Genomic DNA, 18487 nt, shown 5'->3' on the forward strand with positions numbered 1-18487 from the left:
ATAGTGATGCCCCTACCTGGTGCACGCTGTTTCTACCGAGATCAAAACACGGGTGCCTTGAACAATGGGGAGAGGATAAGTGACCCCCTCCTTATGGATCATATGGTAGGGCACCCCATTCTGACCTTAGCAGAAGCGCTGGCAATACCAAACAGGTTCTCACAGGGACCTCCCTAACCCACAAGGAGCCCAGCAGGGGTGGCCAGGAATCCCACAACTGCCTCTTCCCTTCCTTGACATAAAAAACACAAAAAAACACACCACAAGAACCTAGTCAGAACTTTTTTAGCAGGGACTATCCCAAATACTCTCACTAGTGTTGGCCTGTTGTGGATGACAATGTGGTGTCACACTGGATGCTGTCTGGTTATCATCATGGTCAATTGGGGGCCAGTCTGGGGTGGCCATTCAGATATGCCCCAGGTTTTCCTTATCGCCAGATGTGTGTCCTCCCTTCAAAACACAATTCCAGAGCCCTACTTGAAAAGAAACCCTCTTTAAGCCTGGGAAGGACCGTGAACAGTTTTGTGCTGACAATCAGGACTTGTTCACCCCACTACCCAAAATGACAAATCACAATGTAGAGCTCAGGAAGTATCACAAAGGTGGTACAAGATTCTCTTGGAATGTGTGTTTTGGTTGGCCCAAATAAAAATATCACTGTTTTGGTGAGTTTTCAATGACTATGCTTTTCCTCACTTTGTTTGTGACTTCTTGCAAGTGGAAGGTCTACTGCTTCAACGTCCACTGAGGAAAGCTTAAGGTAGAAAAACCATCGTTGTTTTAAGTATAATATATATAAAAAAAAAACAATTTAATTGTGCTTGGCAGCAGATGGAGAAGTTCCTTGATGCCAAAGTAAACATGGCCACCCATAAAACAGCTGGTTCCGATGAACTGAAGGCCCCCCTTGCTGAGGAGAAGAAGCAAACAGCCAAATACTCTGGGAAGGCTGCCATACAAAACAGACTTCTGTCTGGAAATCTTTCCCCCAGCTACCGCCCCAAGAGAAGCAACAGCTTTCAGGAGCTGATGCGTTTTTTTCTGGCTAAAATTCTGCGGCGCTCAAGGAAAGCCCAAGAATCCAAGAAAGCGTGTCTCGGTGGCAGCTAAGGCAACATCTTGAATTAGGGTACTGTGGTGGTTGTGTGTTAGAATCACAGAATCACAAACTTGGAAGAGACTACAAGGGCCATCCAGTCCAAACCCCTGCCATGCAGAAACTCACAATCAAAGCATGACCAAAGATGGCCATCAGACCATTCCTATGAGGAAAGACTTAAGCAGTTGGGGATGTTTAATAATAATAATAATTAATAATAATAACAAAAAAAATAAATTATTTATTTATAGCCTGCCCAATCACAAGGAATCGGGTGAGTTACAGTAATAAAATACATACAGAAACAATAAAAATCCAAAATTAGCCCCTTCCCCCGGCCCCTCACTCCCCCAGGCTGGACGATGGCAGTTGCCATGGAGGAGGGCTTTCTCTTGACTTAGCCTGGAGAAGAGATGGTTAAGGGGTGATATGATACTGGCGCGCACTGGCTGCCTATTAGTTTCCAGGCAAAGTACAAGGTGTTGGTGATTACCTTTAAAGCCCCTACATGGCTTGGGCCCAGAGTACTTGAGGGAACGCCTTCTTTCCCTATTGTCCGTCTGCACACTAAGGTCCTCTGGAAGAAATCTACTACAGCCAAAAAAAATCTAGGTTAACACATAGTTTCCCAAAGGCCCTTCTCTACGACTACTGCTCCTAAACTATGGAACGACCTGCCGGAGCAGATCCGTCACATTTCCCTCTGGCAGCTTTCAAGAAAGCACTCAAGACGGATCTCTTCTGGCAGGCCTTTCCAACCTAGTTACCCCCCCCAGAATAGAGATATTTGTCCCCTCATTTGTCTATTCCCCCCGCCAATGTTTTGTTTTCAATGTTTAATGTTTATGTTTTTAATGTTTTTAATGTTTTAATATTATTACTGTTTAATCTGTTTTAGTATTGGAAATGGGGGGTGGTGGTAGGTCTAGGGTTGTTTTTTAACTCTATTGTAATTGTTGTATTTTATTGTTGTAACCACCGCCTGGATTTTCGTGATTGGGCAGCTAAAATAAATCTACTATTATTATTATATTATTAGTATTATTATTATTATTATTATTATTATTTATATATGATAGCCCGGTTTAAGTTATTTGAAGGGGTGTCACATTGAAGATTGAAGCTGAAACAATGGGGCAAGCTACAGGAAAAGAGATCTACCTTAACACTAGAAGGAACTCCTGACAGTAAGAGCTGTTTGACAGTGGAACACACTCCCTTGGAGTATGGTGGATCGCTTTCTTTGGAGGTCTTTAAACGAAGGCTGGATGGGCTCTGTTGGGATGCTTTGATTGTAAGTTCCTGCATGCAGCGGCTTGGACTGATGGCCCTTGCGATCTGTTCCAACTCTATGATTCTATGATTTAAAAACCTCCAAATGAGACTTTATCACATCCTTTTTGAATTCTGGTGCCCAGAACTGGACACAGTAATCCAGGTGAGGCCTGACCAAAGCAGAAAAGAGTGGTACTATTACTTCCCTCGATCTAGGTGCAGCCTAGAATCGCCATTGGCCTTTTTAGCTGGCCCACCACACACACGTTGACTCATGTTCAACTTTGTCTACTAGGACTCCCTAGATCCCTTTCACATGAAGTCTTGTCCCCCCCCATCCTATACTATCAATTCATTTTTACTCCCTAAAGTGCATAACCTTATATTTTTCCATGTGAAATTAATTTGTTAGTTTTGGCCCAGCTTATCTAACCTATTCAGGTCATTTGAATTTTGATCCTCTCCTCTCGGGGTACTCCTCCTAATTTGGTATCATCTGCAAATTTGATAAACATGCCACTCTGTTGTTTGCCTTCATGTCATTTACCTATCACAGAGTTTCCTGGCAAGTTTCTTCAGAGGGGTTTGCCATGCCATTCTCTGAGTGGACTTTCCCAAGGTCACCCGGTGGTATCCATGGCTGAGCCCAGGAATTTAAACCCTGAGCTCAGAGTCATGGTCTAATTCTCAAAACACTGCACCACACTGACTAGAGAAAAATTAGTTGGTTTAATTGCATTTTAACTTTTGTATGACAGAATTTTAAAATCTGAATGTGTTTTTAAGGTGTTGCCTGCTACTTGGGGTCCCATACTAAGTGGGATAATCAATTAAATTACAAATTAAAAATGTTCGACCTACATAACAAGTAAGGGATAAGACAAATAGAGAAAGTTCATAGTAATCAGTTGTCTTCCAACTTGGAGGAAGGGAAGGATTTAAATGTCTATTGTTAGTTGTGGTATTTAGTTTAGAATGTAAAGGAATAGAGATGGTTTATTGTTAGAATGATTTTCTTTTTTTTATTTTTTTGTGTTTTTTTTTTTTGTTTTGTGTCTACTGTTTAGTATCTGTTGTTGCGTTTTGTCCTTTTTAACAAATAAAATCTATTAAAAAAAAATTACAAATAAAGAATGTGGGATATAATCTTTGCCACTAGGGTCCCATACGAGGCAAGTATATTAATAATAAGGTAGGGCTATTTAATCATCTTTCCGAATCCCTGCTGGACTTGGCGAAAATCTGGGAGGTTTAGTCGCCTGCAAGTAAGTCTTTTCCAAAAGTTTTGCGGCAATTCAATACTTAATGCTTCAGAGATGAAGGCAAGAATAAAAGGGTGTTTGTTTTTGGAAACTACAATGCTTTTGACAGGTGAACAACTTTGATTGCCTTTAGGAAATTTATAGTATTATCACTATTTATGAGGTATCATCCGGTTAATGGTGTTAAAAAGTATCCTCCCTCCAAATGCTGCACAGTTCCTGCTCTCTGGGTGAGACCCCTTGCACTGGGGCTTTAAAAACAGGCAAGCAACAAAAGTTAATGGCCCATTTAAAACAAAAATTAACAGTTGATTTGTTTTAGGAATCTAAATAACTCATCACAATTCTCTATGCCTGCAGACCGCAAAAGTAACCAAAGCACAAGGCAAATAAATCCAAGAAGCTGGCACAGCACAAAAGGCGACAAAACAACTGAATCACAAACAGATGCATGAGCATGTTATGTTCATCGGCCCCACATTAATTTTTCTCTGAGTTCATTCTTCCATAGAATGCCTCAATTTGTTTGTAAGCAGTCCTAAATTCTGCAAAAGAATAAAGTCATTGCTAGGCTGTTATCTCCAGCCTTTTCCTTAGGCAACTCTGGTGACTAGGTTCAGAATCAGAACATGGCGACAGGATGCATGACCGCAAAGTAGGATAAGGCAAGGAAAAATGTTGGAAATTCAGTGAAAATGGGGACATTACTAAATAAAATAAAATAAATAAACACTCATATGAATATAAATTCATGCTCAAAGTGGAGAACATTTGGGAATTCCTCCTGGACAGAAGGTTGAAATGTAGGAGCATCTCCTGGAAAGGAGGACGTCCTGCTCTCTCTGGGTCACAATGGAGTAGTGGTTACAAACGTCAGATTAGGATCCGGAACCCAAATTCAAATCTCTTCTCAATCATGAAGCTCACAGGCTTCTTCTGTCTGTCAGTCCCCGCTGGTCCCAAAACACTGCAGAAATATCCCACTTTGAGACCTGGCTTGCCCGGCTCAATGCTAGGGGATTCTGGGAAATGAAGTTTAGCCTTCTCTGACAGAGAGCCTCTGATGCCACAATAAACTACAGTTCCCAGGATCCCTAGCACCAAATCAGGGCAGTTCAAGCAGTCTACAACTGAATATCTCTGTAATGTTTTGGACCTCTGTCTGTCTTGCCTATCTATATCAATCTATCTATCATCTATCTATTGTCTTCCTCCCCCACAAATATTTTATGGACATTGAGAACCATGAATTTGTATGGCACCCATGCATCTGAATTTCTCCCTTCCCAGCCCACGGAGGAAGGATAGGATATAAATTTTAATCGTAATTTATTGGTGCAAATGTTCTAATATTCTAATGTACATGAATGACCCCAAACTACAAGGTTGCTTAAAACATTGTGATGCCCCTTTAACTCCCCCAGGCTCCACCTTCATCGTCAGTTTCATGAGACACTAGAATTTTATGTTGAAGAGCTCTCACTCTCCCAACCTCTGGAAGGCCTTCCATGGGAGGCTAGGCTTACCCCCCTAGAATCACAGAACATAGGACTTTATCTCACAGATGCAAATTGGAGGCAAACTGGTTAAATCCCGTGCAGAAATGGGATTTGTTTTTCAGACATGTTGGCGTCAATGAGAAATAATGCAACATTAATCCGAACGCAAAGTTGACAAACACAGTCCTTTTGACTTTGGGAAGTCACATGAAAGTAAAAAGGAAGAGATTTTGTTGATTTGCATTTGGATTAAAGTCGCATTATTTCTCATTGACGTAAAGGTGGTCTAAAAACACTACCCACTTTGCGGGTTATTTCTAATTTCTGTTCAGGTTAACCCCAAATGTCGTGTGCAAAACAACACCTGCTTTTGTGACTTTTTTTCACATAATCCAGTTTCTGGATTTCCTGTCTCAGGTGATAAACCTCACTGAGTTGGAAAGACACCTAAGGGCCATTCAACAATCAAATTTTCATTCTGCCATGCAGGAACTCACAATCAAAGCACCTCCCCGACAGATGGCCATCCAGCCCTGCTAAAAAGACCTTTTTCGGCAAGCAAAAAGTTTTTATTTAAGCAGGCTTTTTAAGACAACATGTGTGTTTTAGTTATGTTTCTAACTTTTTGCATGTTTTCAATATTAATATATAATACTGTTTTAATTAGATGATTTTAACTGTTTTTAAATTCTTATTGTAAAGTTTAAAAACTTTATCTTGTGAGCCACCTTTGGGAAAGGTGGCATAAAAATGAAACAAATAAATAAATACTCCCATTCCTTTTATCCACGGCAGTGATATAGTAGAAAACCAGGGTTCCTAAGGACAAAAGTCCAAGACTTGACTAACAGGGAAATGACATTATGTGGCACACAGATAGGCTTGCCATTTCATGGCTCCCAGCGGACCAGCCCAGTTTTTTGACCTTGGGGAAGGTCCCCGCCCGGCCTCTGCATTTTGTCCTGGGGCCAGCTGGACTCCTGTTCTTCTTGCTTCCCCTTCCCAAAGCAGCCTCTGTTTGTGTTGGAGACGTCCCAAGCTCCTCCATCCCCAATGGCCAGCAGGGAGGAGGAGGAGGTTTTCATTCAGCATGCCAGGGACTACAGAGAGAACTGTGGAGGAGGCCAGGCAGAGAGGACTCTCTCTGGAGGGAGAAGAAGGAAGGAAGGTTTCCCCAGGGTTTGGCAAGGTTTCTTCAAGGAGGGGTTGCCATTGCAATCCTCTGAAGTTGAGAGAGAATGACTTTCCCAAGGGCTTTGCAAAGAGAGGGGTTGCCATTGCCACCCCCTGAGTGTCAGAGTGTGAGATTAGCCCAGTGGGATATGTTTATTCCAAGCAACAGATCGAACCTGGTCCTTCTAACCACATGCCTCCTAATGTCCCTTAATTCATTATTATTATTATTATTATTATTATTACCATTATTATTATTATCTGAGAGAGTCTGCTTTTTCAAATGCATTAGTCTCAGAGGTGTTCCGAAATCTACATGTCCCTTAGTCTATTATTATTACTAACTGAAAGAGTCAGCTTCCCCAGATGCATTTAGTCTCAGAGGTGCAACAACAAGATCTCTGTCATATAAGATTTTATATTAATGTGTTTTTCAATATTTTATAATATATATATATATAATATATATAAAGAGAGAGAGAGAGAGAGAGAAGAGAGAGTTGGCTGTGTCCTCCATTTTTTTGAATGTCCAACATTTTGAGGTAAATTTTGTCCTACAATTTGCCCTACATCAATTTTATCCTTGATTTGGGCCTACATTTTTCTACGTTTTGTCCCGGTTTGATGGTAGTAAATTATTGGCAACCCATACACACAGATTAGGGAACACATAATATGTGCCACACAATCAAAGCCTGTGTCCTGCCAAACTTTGCCACCCTGTGGATTGGCCATTTGGCTTGGACAAGGTGACCTCAAGCAATGCAGGCCTGTCCTTAAAATGCTATTTGTGCAATTATTTATTTTATACCCAGCCTTTCCCACTCCCCTGAAAGGTGCTCAGAGGCAGCTAACAATAATAACACATAGTTTAAAAGCAACACCACAATGAAATCGATAATATAAAAAGAAACAAATAAAACAAACCATTAAAAACACATCATAGAAACACAAACACGCCAACAGTGCACTACTGGTTTTGCAGCTTATCGCAATAGCAACAAGCCTGTATGCCAAAGGCCTGAGTGAAGAAAAATTAGCTTTGCTTGGCAGTAATTAGTGAGGAAGGGAGTTTGGGAAGGTACCTTTTTTTATTTTATTTTTACGAGACCCCCAGAAATCCACAACTAGAATGCTAACTTGACATAGCGGCTGGAAATGCTACTAAGAAAAATAAGTTGCTTTAACTATGCAACACTGGCTTGCAGTGGGAAGTTCCAGTCTGTATACATCTGTGTGGAGAGCCATCTTGCTGTAAGGTTTGAGGGTTGGATAATGGCTCGTGGAGACCTGGGTTCTTATCCCAGTTTGTCCATGTAATCCCCACTCTGGGTGACCTTAAGGCAAGTCACACTCTCTCAGCCTCAGAAATGGCAATGGCAAACCCCCTCTGAAGAAACTTGCTGAGAAAATCCCATCCTTTTCCTTTGCCTTAGAGTTGCCATTATCGTCGAAAACGATCTGAAGGCAACACACAACAACATAGTCCCTATGGACCTCCTCATGATATACTTTGCTTTAAAAAACAAAACATCTTTCTCTCTGGTTTGGTTTCCATGGAAAAAAACTCCAACAAGTGGAGGTCTGCACTTTGCTGAATTAGCAGGAACACACTGGAACTATCTCACTTAGTGGAACACAACTGAATGCAATCATCTGCAGTTTTTTTTTTTAATCGTTGCCATTTCATTGTGCTTACAAGGTTGTCAATTGCAGAACATCAGTGTTTTTCCTTTTTTTATATTGTGCTGTCGCATCCTCAGAGTGTTCCAGAGGAAATAAGAGAAAGAGGAGGCAGAGCCAGCTCCATATAGAGAGAAACAGAAGCCCACACTATCCAGTTTCCTAGATGGTAAAAATGGCAGGTTGTGGCTCCAGGTTTTTCTCTAGATTTTAAGAAAGCTGAACAAATTTAGAGGTATAGGGTTTTTGAGTCTTAGTCGTTATCACATGACGGAAATTGGAAATATAAAATCCAATGTCATCCGCCGAAACACATCATGGTATGATGGCATTCCGAATGAAATTCCACAAGCAATCCAAAATTAAGTACATTCGGTGAACTAGCCGGAATTCACAAATCCTGTTCCCCGGCTACTTTGCATTAATTCGATGTTTTTGTTGGTGTGATAGCATGTCTGTTTTGGCCCTGGTATTCCCCCCTGCATCAATTCCATGATCCTCCATTTTTTTTTTTTGGTTCCCCAGCTCCTAGGTCTTCCCCGGCAGCTGGGAGGAGAAGCAGCTGTTTTTGTTACAGGAAAGCGGGGGGGGGGGGGAAGAATGCGCTCTCCATTAGGCGTCATGCAAGCTTCTCTCTGCCCAAAATGGTGGGCTTGGGGATTACCCTGCTCCCCTGGCCCCTTGGGTGAAACTGGGACCTTTTGCCTGCCTACCTGCAGGGCCAGGGGGTTTCAAAAAGAGAAAAAACCTTCCCCCCTTTTGATTAGCCCCAAAGAGTTCTTCTTCTTCCCTCATTTCCTCCTCTTTTGGGGGAGGATGGAGTTGGGGCAGCCTAAAGACAGGGGATCTGTTTTCCTCCCCTCAGGGGCATCGCTCAACCCTGGCTCACAACAAACTCCAGCTCCCAGAATTTCCATAGCCTTGAGCCACAAAGAAAGAGTTAAAGTGGTGCCAAACGGGTTGTATTTCTCCAGTTTGTGGATGAAGCCTTAGTTCGCCAGCTCTGGTTCCTCGCACAGTTTCATCCCTTCCCCTCCCCTTTCCCCTCTTCTGACTCAGGGCGAGAGGCAGTGCCATTGCCTGTCACATGGACTCCCAAGGGGCAGGTTAGAACCCAGAGGGGACCCAGGCCCCCCACAATCTCACTGCAGCAAGGCTCTCCCAAATGGAGGGACCTTTCGTCACCCCCCCATCCCCCCCCATAGCTGGGGATTTAAAGGCACAGACACAGACTCTCTCTCCTCCCTCTCTCTCTCTCTTCTCTCTCGTCCTCACACACACACACACAAAACCATCTGGAGACCCCCACCCTGCTTTTTGGGGTTTCTTGGCAGGTTTATTCAGATGGGGTTTTGCCATTACTATTTTCTGAGAAGGCTGGAGAGTGTGACTTGCACCAGGCACCCACTGGGATTCCATCCCTGCCTTCATATTGCATAGTCCAATGCCTCAAACAACAGTACAAGGTTGCTTTCAACTGATTTTGAAATTGTGAACTGCTAAATAATGTGAAATAAAGGGGTAATTGAAAATGCACAAATAAAGCGAATTGCCTAGATAACATGAAATAAAGGGTAATGAATGAACAAATAATGTGAAACAAGGGAAACCGGAGGCAAGCCCTGGCGGAAGTGGAAAAAGGTCATGATCCGATTCTGCCCTCACTGCGCATGGGCAGGGATGCTAATTCGAATTCTAGACTATGAAGGGTATGTACTCATATGATAATTTCTTTTGCATTCACACTACTTTGGCTTTGGGATGGGCGCTGTGTTTGTTATGCCCAAGATTGTAAGGGCAACCTGTTTATCCTGAGAGCGTGTGATGAGAACCTCTCCCTCCGTGGACCTATTCACAGCAAGGCTGAGAAAGACAATGAGACACCAAATTTGGTTTTAAACACCATGCATGTAACATTTATTGAATCACACAAGTAACACAAACATTGATTATCAAGAGCTCTTTCACTCACACATTCATACAATACTCACACACACTTTCCTTCCGCCGAACATTGATCAGTTGTTCTCAAAGGCTGGGGATGACACCGTTGCCGCGGTTGGTGCCAACAAAATGGAGATGACAGTCCAGGGTCTTTATACTTTTTCTTCTCTCTGGCTCTTGGCTGCTGAAGTCTTGCAATATTGCAGCCCATTACTCAACTTCTTCTTCTGGGAGGACAGACAGGTTGTTCAGATCAGTCCGTGTTCAAAGCAACTCGTTCTGTTCAAAGTTCTCCATTGTCCTGTCAGTTCCTCATCATGGCGACTCAGGAGATAAGGTTCTTCCCGGTCATGGTTCGTCACACCTGGACGGCACCCCGCTTCAGCTTCCAAGTTTTCAGACTTTCCTCGCCTCGGTTGCCAAATACTTTCGTCATATCAATGCTCTGCGCGGAACCATCTTGTTTGGTCCTTTAGCTATGTTTAAAGCACAATTCCTTGGTTCTTCGGTTCTTCAGCTCTGGGTTTAAGTCAGAGCTCACTCATTCATCTTACATGTTCTTCTGTGTGTTTGATAACAATTCGCGTAATTGCATTCATTTCCGAATTGGCCCTACTTTCTTTTCTTTCTAAATTGGGAGGCATTCTTCTCATGTGATATCGTCCATAGATAGTTCCCTTTAGACTAAAATTCAGAGTAGATTCATGATCCCACTACAGGAAAGCTACCCGCTGCTACTAAACTGACCAGTAATTAACCAAGAAAAAAAAGGAACTTGCTATACTCCTTATCTGAGAGTAGTTTCCATTCAGCCTAGTGCCACTGAGGTTTACTTCTGAGTAGCTATGTATAGGAATGTGCTACAAAATCTGCTAAAAACCAGGTCCATTTCCATCCACACAATTACAGCATCATGATTCCCATGGAATCCTGGGATTTGTAGCTGAATGAAACACTAGAGCTCTTTGGCTGAGAATTCTAAATGACTCTCCCTAAACCACAAATCCCAGGATTCCACAGGATGGAACCATGTCATTTAAAGTGGAATCATAGCACAATAGCTGTGTGGTATGAAAGAGCCTCTGGGAGAATGGAGTGAATTTGCATAGCGCTGAAAAAGACAACACTGTTGGTGTCAGGTGAGATTCTCTCCAGAGAAAATGCCCCACATGCTAAGAAGGCTTTGGGAAGAGCAGTTTCAAGGACAGAAATCTGAAGTGTGTTAGATGTCAGTGATGAGCAATTATTTCCATCATTGTCTGATGTCCTTGAGGATTTCACCATGCAATGTGGTTGACCCCAAATACAGACACAGAGTCACAAAGAAAACTGGCTTGCATGACACTGAGAAACTGCATCAACCAAGCAAATGTGATTCACTTACTCTTTTTAAAAAGCACCGACTAAGAAGCTCTGGGTTTTCAATGCAGTTTTCTAGCTCTTTGAGAAAGATTCTGGAAAACAAATAACAGGGGAAAAAGTGGGAAAATATCTTAGAAGAAATTATTATACTGTATGTATAGTATAACAACACTGCATTATGTCTTACCATTCCAGGACTGTGGGGGAAATGATCAATATGTGGCTACTCAAAGAATACAACCATGCTGTATTCTTGACAATGGTAACAATAATATTTGCTGTTGCAGGGGCTGTTTGTGTAAAATGCCATCAGGGAGTGAGGCATGGAATTGAGTTTTATTAATGCTGTGCAACACTTTACAGCTGGTCTCAAAATGGCTTCTGCCCAAGGTTTATGTTCCATACTGGTGTTCCCCGCAGTGGCTTCTTTCTGGGTACTCATTCATAGAATTCTTATTATCATTATATTTTCAAAGGAAAAGGCAAACTATTGGTAATATAAAAGCCTCCTCACTGAGGCGTAGGAAGGAACCCACATTCAAGAGCCAATATTACTTTCTAACACATTTTGGCTGGGGAAAGGAAGGGAGGCTCCTAAACATAGGATGTGCTCAGAATGAAATCTCCTAGCATTCCCAATTGGGAAAGGTGAGATTTTTTCCCCTGTACATTTTTTATAAGAATTTACCAAAATTCACAAATTTGTTCAAAATTATAAATGGAAGACAAGTATATCAGCTCCCAGTATAGTTCTGTGTTTGAGACAGGGCAATTTAATAATGCATACTTTTTGTCTAGAAGCATTCTAAACTATGGTTTCAGCCAGAGCTTGGAATCATTACTTCTTTGGACAATAATTCCCAAAGGCTAAAAAAGCAATCCAAAAATTTGTTTCTTTTTCTACTTTTCTCCCAATATGGAATCCAAGACTGCCAAAGCAAGACTGCTTCAGCAAAGATAAGCATATGAATAAATGCTTGGAGATCATTGTTTGTAAAGCACTATCAAAACATATTGGAGGACATTGTATCTTGTGGGTACTCTACAATTTCTCATAGTCTGATAGCACAACATGCCAGCAAACCTGTTGTGAAATTCGTAGATTTCCAAAAGATTTCCAAAAAGAACTTCCCTCTTGTTCAAAACTGAAGTTGGGATCAAGTGAATTAAATCAGGATTGTCCATTTCCGATGCATAGCCCTATTAAACAACAAGAAGAAAAACGTATGGGGGAATGGAAGACTGAAAAATATAACACACACACACACTGATCAACTGAAACAACAAAAGCAAAGTAAGATATCTATTCTTGTGACCCACTACACTTCATTAGAAAATGTCTGTTTTCAGTCTGAATGATTTTGAATCACACTCTGATACTAAAGGTCAGGTTGCAGAGTTGTTTGGCTAGTTGACGGAGGAAGTCTATGGCAGGATGACTGTGGAAACAGATAGCATAAATATATCCATTTTGAACCATCAGAATATGGACTTCCCCACTATTTAAATCACTTTCCACACAGTCAAAGGAATGTGTTCTAAAGGTAGTCCATCATTAGTATCTTTAGTGCACTGTCAAGTGCTCAAGATATAACAAGCAGGTCTCTCTACTGTGCCAGAGCGAACATAGCGAGGTGGGATCTCTGCCATATTCCAGTCTCCTCCCGGAAGCAAGTTCATGAAATGTTTGCATCCATGACAAGTCGGCCAATAAAGTGCTGTAATGAATAAGGGTTTCCAGGTCAGGACTATCCCAGGCGCTAAGATTTTAAGACCAAAACCTGAAACCCAGTGGCATCACTGGGGGGGGGGGGGTGCAAAGTGCACCAGGGGACACCCTAAGGGGAAATGACAACACTGCTCCTCAAGCATCTCTGTTTTGGCAGAAATGGGCTGAGGCACTGACCTGCATCCCATTAAAAGGTTGAAGAGATGGTATGAGTGGGAAGTTCAGTGGAAGGAGAAAGGAGAGGCCACACACACACACACACACACACACACACACACACACACACACACCTCATATATATATAATTTCAATTAAAATATTTTTAAACTAACTTAACAATTCTTTTAAAATTTTCTTTAAAATTTACATTTTACCAAATTTTCACTTTAACCACATGAAACCATCTATGTACAGATAAATACATTTAGGCTGTGTGTATTGCATTATAATTTAAAGTTATAATTTTAATTTTGCTAGTCGTTTATGTCACAACTATTTCCATTACATTCAGTGATATATGGGAATTACGATTTATGAGTAACGTTAGTACAAAAAAAATATTAAAGACTCTGTGTGGTGTGGTATGGGAGGAGGTTGAATTGGGGGGGGGGGGTGTCACACCATGAGTTATGTCACTGGGAGATACCAACCCTAGTGATGCCACTGCTGAGACCTAGGAATGACCTCTTGGGATGTTGCAAAAGTGATCCTGGAGATGTTACAATGGGCAACCCCTGATGATTTTATTTAATATGATATGCTAAGCATCAATCACAGTTGCACTGGGTGTGCTATTCAAATAAAAAACACAAAGTGTAAGTAATGGGGAAAATATGCAGTTTTCAAGGCTGCACTCTTTGTCCTGTGATTCTTTGTTCTTGACTTAAGGACTAGAGAAACAGGGCCAAGCCCTGAGATCTGGAAATCCCAATGATGAATTGTAGCTACTTCGTTGTGTTATTTTTCTCTTATTGACCTTTGGATGTCTCAGAATGGACACTGGAAAATGTTAAAAGGCTTCAGTATGCACAGTTGACTCGGCACAGTCTGCTCAACAATATTATTGGGGGAAATGCCATAGAAACTGGAAATAGCAAAAGAGGAGTATTTTTAAAAAGCCACAATTGCTGTAATGTGGGTATTCATTCATTTTATTTACTAATAAGGAGTCATTGTCATAATGACAATGCATCTCATGCATCCCATGAAAGTTTAAAGAATGATTTTTAACTGCTGGAGTTTTCTTCCCTTACTGGCTAAGGGTAGTTCTGGAGGTTTTATTACTATATCTTGTTTTGCATTTAATCTCATTTTATTTCTGCATATACTCAACATACCTCTATTATGCTTTGAAGCTCCTCTACGTAAACCCGTTCTGTTTCTATCAGTTCATTTATTATATGGCTGAAAGAGAGAGAGAGAGAGATTTAGTTGTTTATCCTGTAAAACCAGAGATCTTTTAAACATGTTACTTCAGGAAGGGGAACATTTAAACTGAAGATTTACTGCTGCAAAGTATATTTGGTATAAGCCTCTTTGGACCTGGAAGGTCTTATTATTACTATCAAGTCAATTGATCAGTCTTATTGTATATAAACATAGGTTCTTACAGCTTTAACACGAGGGAAAAATTAACACATTGATTAAACCATCATATGTACAATTTACAACCATAGCATTCAAAAACGTCACTCTAATCATTTTGGTAGAATTATCAAATAAGGATGAATAATAATAATAATAATCAAAATAGTATATCCAGTGACATGGTGCTTCATTGAGTAATATGAATCAAAGACAGGTCTATGACCTCAAGAAAGCTTAAAATCTAAATATAGACAGCAAGAGGCAGAGAGGAAGGTATTAAACAGTTTCTATTTTAGGATATGTATGAGGGAATGCTGTATTATTTCTTATGCACCATTTCAGTTGTAAATAATGGCTGAGGAATTAAAAGGTTAGGCCCAATGTATTTTTAAAAAAGAGACTGGAAGCAACAGCACTAAGGCACAAAGACTGGCCTACAGAATTGCAAATTAAACTGTTGCTTGCAGAGGCAGAAATATTTTGGGGGCACAGCTAGTATTTTTGTAAAGCACTCTTTGCCAAGGGAAAGTGGAATATGACACCCATACATTGCATATGAGATGCAGATGAAGAGGAGAAAGAGAAAGGGTGACTACACAATTTTACAGTGCCATAAACTCCATCCATTTTTGATCCTGACTCTGCCCATTACTGACTGCATTCCCCCCAGATGACTTTGTTGCTGTTGTTGTTATGTGCCTTCAAGTTGTTTCTGACTTATGGCGACCCTAAGGCAGACCTCTCACAGGGTTTGCTTCACAGGAGGTTTGCCATTGCCATCCTCTGAGGCTGAGAGAGTGTGACTTGCCCAAGGTCGCTTAGTGGGTTTCCATGTCTGAGCAGGGATTCCAACTCTGGTTTCCAGAGACCTAGTTCAACACTCAAACCACTACACCACACTGGCTCTCATTTCGAACTGACTTTATCCATGGGTTAACAGCACTTCACTCTGGTACCACTTGGGACGCAATCCTCAGATCACGCTCAGTAATACAGTACGCATAATGTGCACAGAATGCACTGCAAAGTAGTCGACAACACTGTAAGAAATCCAGGGTCCCAAAACACATTTGCCAGTGTGCAATGACAAATATTCTGACCCAGCCTTAGTGCCACCACCATATCCCAGCTCACCCAATGTGTCACAGACAAATAAAGATTTTCTAGTATCTTTCATTAGTATCTTTCGCTGTCCCATTTTTCTCCCTACGTTTGCCTCTGGATTTTAGTGGTGCCTTCTTAAAACAAACTTTAGTCTTAGTTGTCACTGATCATCATCAACATTTATTATGTCAATGAACATGCATCATTTCACAATTCATTAGTCACCGTCACACATACAGAGAAGCTTCCAACTCAATATTCTATTATTCTACGAACTTATTTTAGGCTGAACATGTCACAATTCAGCCATATGTTCATTACCCTCACACTTTTGATCTAATATGGATGATTCTGCTTTTTAAAAAATATCTTGAGGTCTCTGTACTTTTGTAATGTAAATTATTTGATTAATAACGAATTAAAATATTTAATTCTTAAGCATTTACAGCAGTCCTTGCCATGGGCTTGCAATGCATTCTGAGCAGCTATCTCACAGCTGGAGACTGAATCTCTGGGGTGAACAATACATCTCTCTTCCAGTGCACTTCCAAATATACATCTAAGGGCATGAAATTCCAGTGCATGGTTTCCTCTCCATATCCCTTCAGACCCCTGAACGGCCTGCCCCAACAGGAAAGGTTGTTCAGTGTGTTTGAACTGACTCTATTCTACAACAAAGCTACCTTGAATCCTATTTTGGGAGAAAGGCAGGATTTAACAGACAAATACAACCTGACAGTTCACTGAGTAAATGCATAGTCTACCCTCATCCCACACCTATTTTCTTCATCTCTTGCTGAACAGATGGCAAATCCCAATTTTTCTGATCACTGATGGATGTTGGGAACAACAAAACAGGGGTGTTGTTTTTTTGTTCTATAATGAGGTGCTGAGCCATGCAACCATTATTATGCACCTCGTCCTGACCTCAGAGCAAAGTGATCTGCGGTGATGGTGGACATGCTGGTTGGCTCAGTGGGACACGCATGCAGTTAGCCACCCAGCTACAGAATGGAAGGCTTTGCAACGGAGGAGGGCTGAAGAGCTTTGGAGGCAGGATCCAGTGCAGACAGGGTCTCAGAATCCTCTAACCAGTATACCACTTACTTGCTGGATAGCAAATGCTACCCACCAAGCTGTCCCACCCATCCCCAACTACATCCTGCCCCTGATACCATACCGATTTGGCAGGACACACATTGCAACCTCCTCCCCCAAAACCATTGAGTGAGTTTTTCTAAATTGCATTAAAGCCTAAAAGAAGCATTTTCGCTGTGAAAATGGGCATGTCGTGTGTTCCTATAGCACCAGAATCAAGATGGGTATGGATGTGTGTGTGTGTGTGTGTGTGTGTGTCTGTGTGTGTGTCCAGCCAAGGATAGCTTCTCTGGGTATTGGTCCATCTCACAATTCAAAGCATTGGCTTAGGATCAGACTATCTGAAGGACTGCATTTCCACATTTAAGCATGCTCAAGTTTTATGATATACTCAAGACAAGAGGCTACTGTTAGAATAGAATACAGAGAAACAGAATGGTTCCCACCAGAAAAGGGTCAGGCAAGGCTTATATGCTGAAAATATCATATGCAAAGCAAGATTAGACTTGGAGGAAGGCAGTGTGAAAATTGGAGGAAGGAACATCAGCAATTTAATACTACAAACCTACTAGCAGAAAACAGCAAAGACCTGGAACAATTACTGTTGAAAGCTAAGGAGAAAAATGCTAATGCAGTTCTATGTTTTTAATTGTATTGCTCTGTTAATACTGTACTGTGAAGCCGCTCTGAGTTCTGGGAAATGAGCAGGACACAAATTAATATAATAATAATAATAATAATAATAATACAAAAAATAATACAAGAAATTGAAATAGTTAAAGAATCTCCATATCTTGGAGAAGTCATTCATCAGAATGGAGATTTCAGGCAAGAAATCAGAAGAATAGGACTTAGAAGGGCAGCCTCGAAAGACCTAGACAAGATCTTGAAGTGCAAAGATATTTCACTGAATACTAAAGTCAGGATGGTCTATGCCATTGTATTGCCCGCCCATCACTATGTATGGATGTGAGAGCTGGGCGGTGAAGAAACTTTTGAGATGTGGTGTTGGAGAGGAGTTCTGTGGATATCATGGACTCCTAAAAAGACAAATAAAATGGGTCCTAGAATGAACAGTATGTATGTATGTATGTACTTATTTATTTGTATAGGGCCATACATTTACATGGGCCTTTACAGAAACAATCAAGCAAAACATTAAAATCTACCAAAGGTATACAATCTAAAGATAATAAAATATAAATATACAATAATTATAAACAAATTTTACAGATATACAGACTCAAGCATGAAATCTCCCTAGAAGCCAAAAATTATTAAATTTTGGTCATATAATGAAAAGGCTTGACTCAAGAGAAAAGACAGTAATATTAAGGAGGGTAGAAAGCAGCAGGAAAAAAAGGAAGACCACATTGCAAGTTTATTGAGGAGAGTGATTTGGCGATGCCTCATTCATAGCATTGCCATATGTTGAGGCCAACGTGAAGGCAGTTCACACACACACACACGTTTTATAATCTGTGAAGATAGATTTTCTTGCAGACCCAAAACCCTTCATGGGCTTGTCTGGTGAGGACACAGTAGAGAGCCTTCTTGGTGGCTGCCTACAGACTATGGAACTCCCTTCCAAAAGAGGTTGAGTTGCCCCGCTTAGGTTAGGGGTGAAGGATCCCTGTGAATATGGAAAATCCATAAATAAAAAACCACT

The 18487-nt window shown here is 41.1% G+C and overlaps 1 protein-coding gene across 1 annotated transcript in view; it reads right to left on the reverse strand.

The window, feature by feature from the left end:
- The window catches only part of MCF2L2 (MCF.2 cell line derived transforming sequence-like 2), a 211001-nt gene that overhangs the window by 61496 nt on the left and 131018 nt on the right, over positions 1 to 18487 (reverse strand). Inside the window, exons 10-12 of the mRNA XM_042457103.1 lie at positions 14367 to 14433; positions 12385 to 12500; positions 11323 to 11392 (exon numbers count right to left, since the gene is read on the reverse strand). Coding sequence (XP_042313037.1) covers positions 11323 to 11392; positions 12385 to 12500; positions 14367 to 14433 — 253 coding nt within the window. The remainder of the gene's footprint in view (positions 1 to 11322; positions 11393 to 12384; positions 12501 to 14366; positions 14434 to 18487) is intronic.

Source organism: Sceloporus undulatus, chromosome 3 (assembly GCF_019175285.1).
Source record: "Sceloporus undulatus isolate JIND9_A2432 ecotype Alabama chromosome 3, SceUnd_v1.1, whole genome shotgun sequence".
In the NCBI taxonomy this organism is placed as follows: Eukaryota; Metazoa; Chordata; class Lepidosauria; order Squamata; family Phrynosomatidae; genus Sceloporus; species Sceloporus undulatus.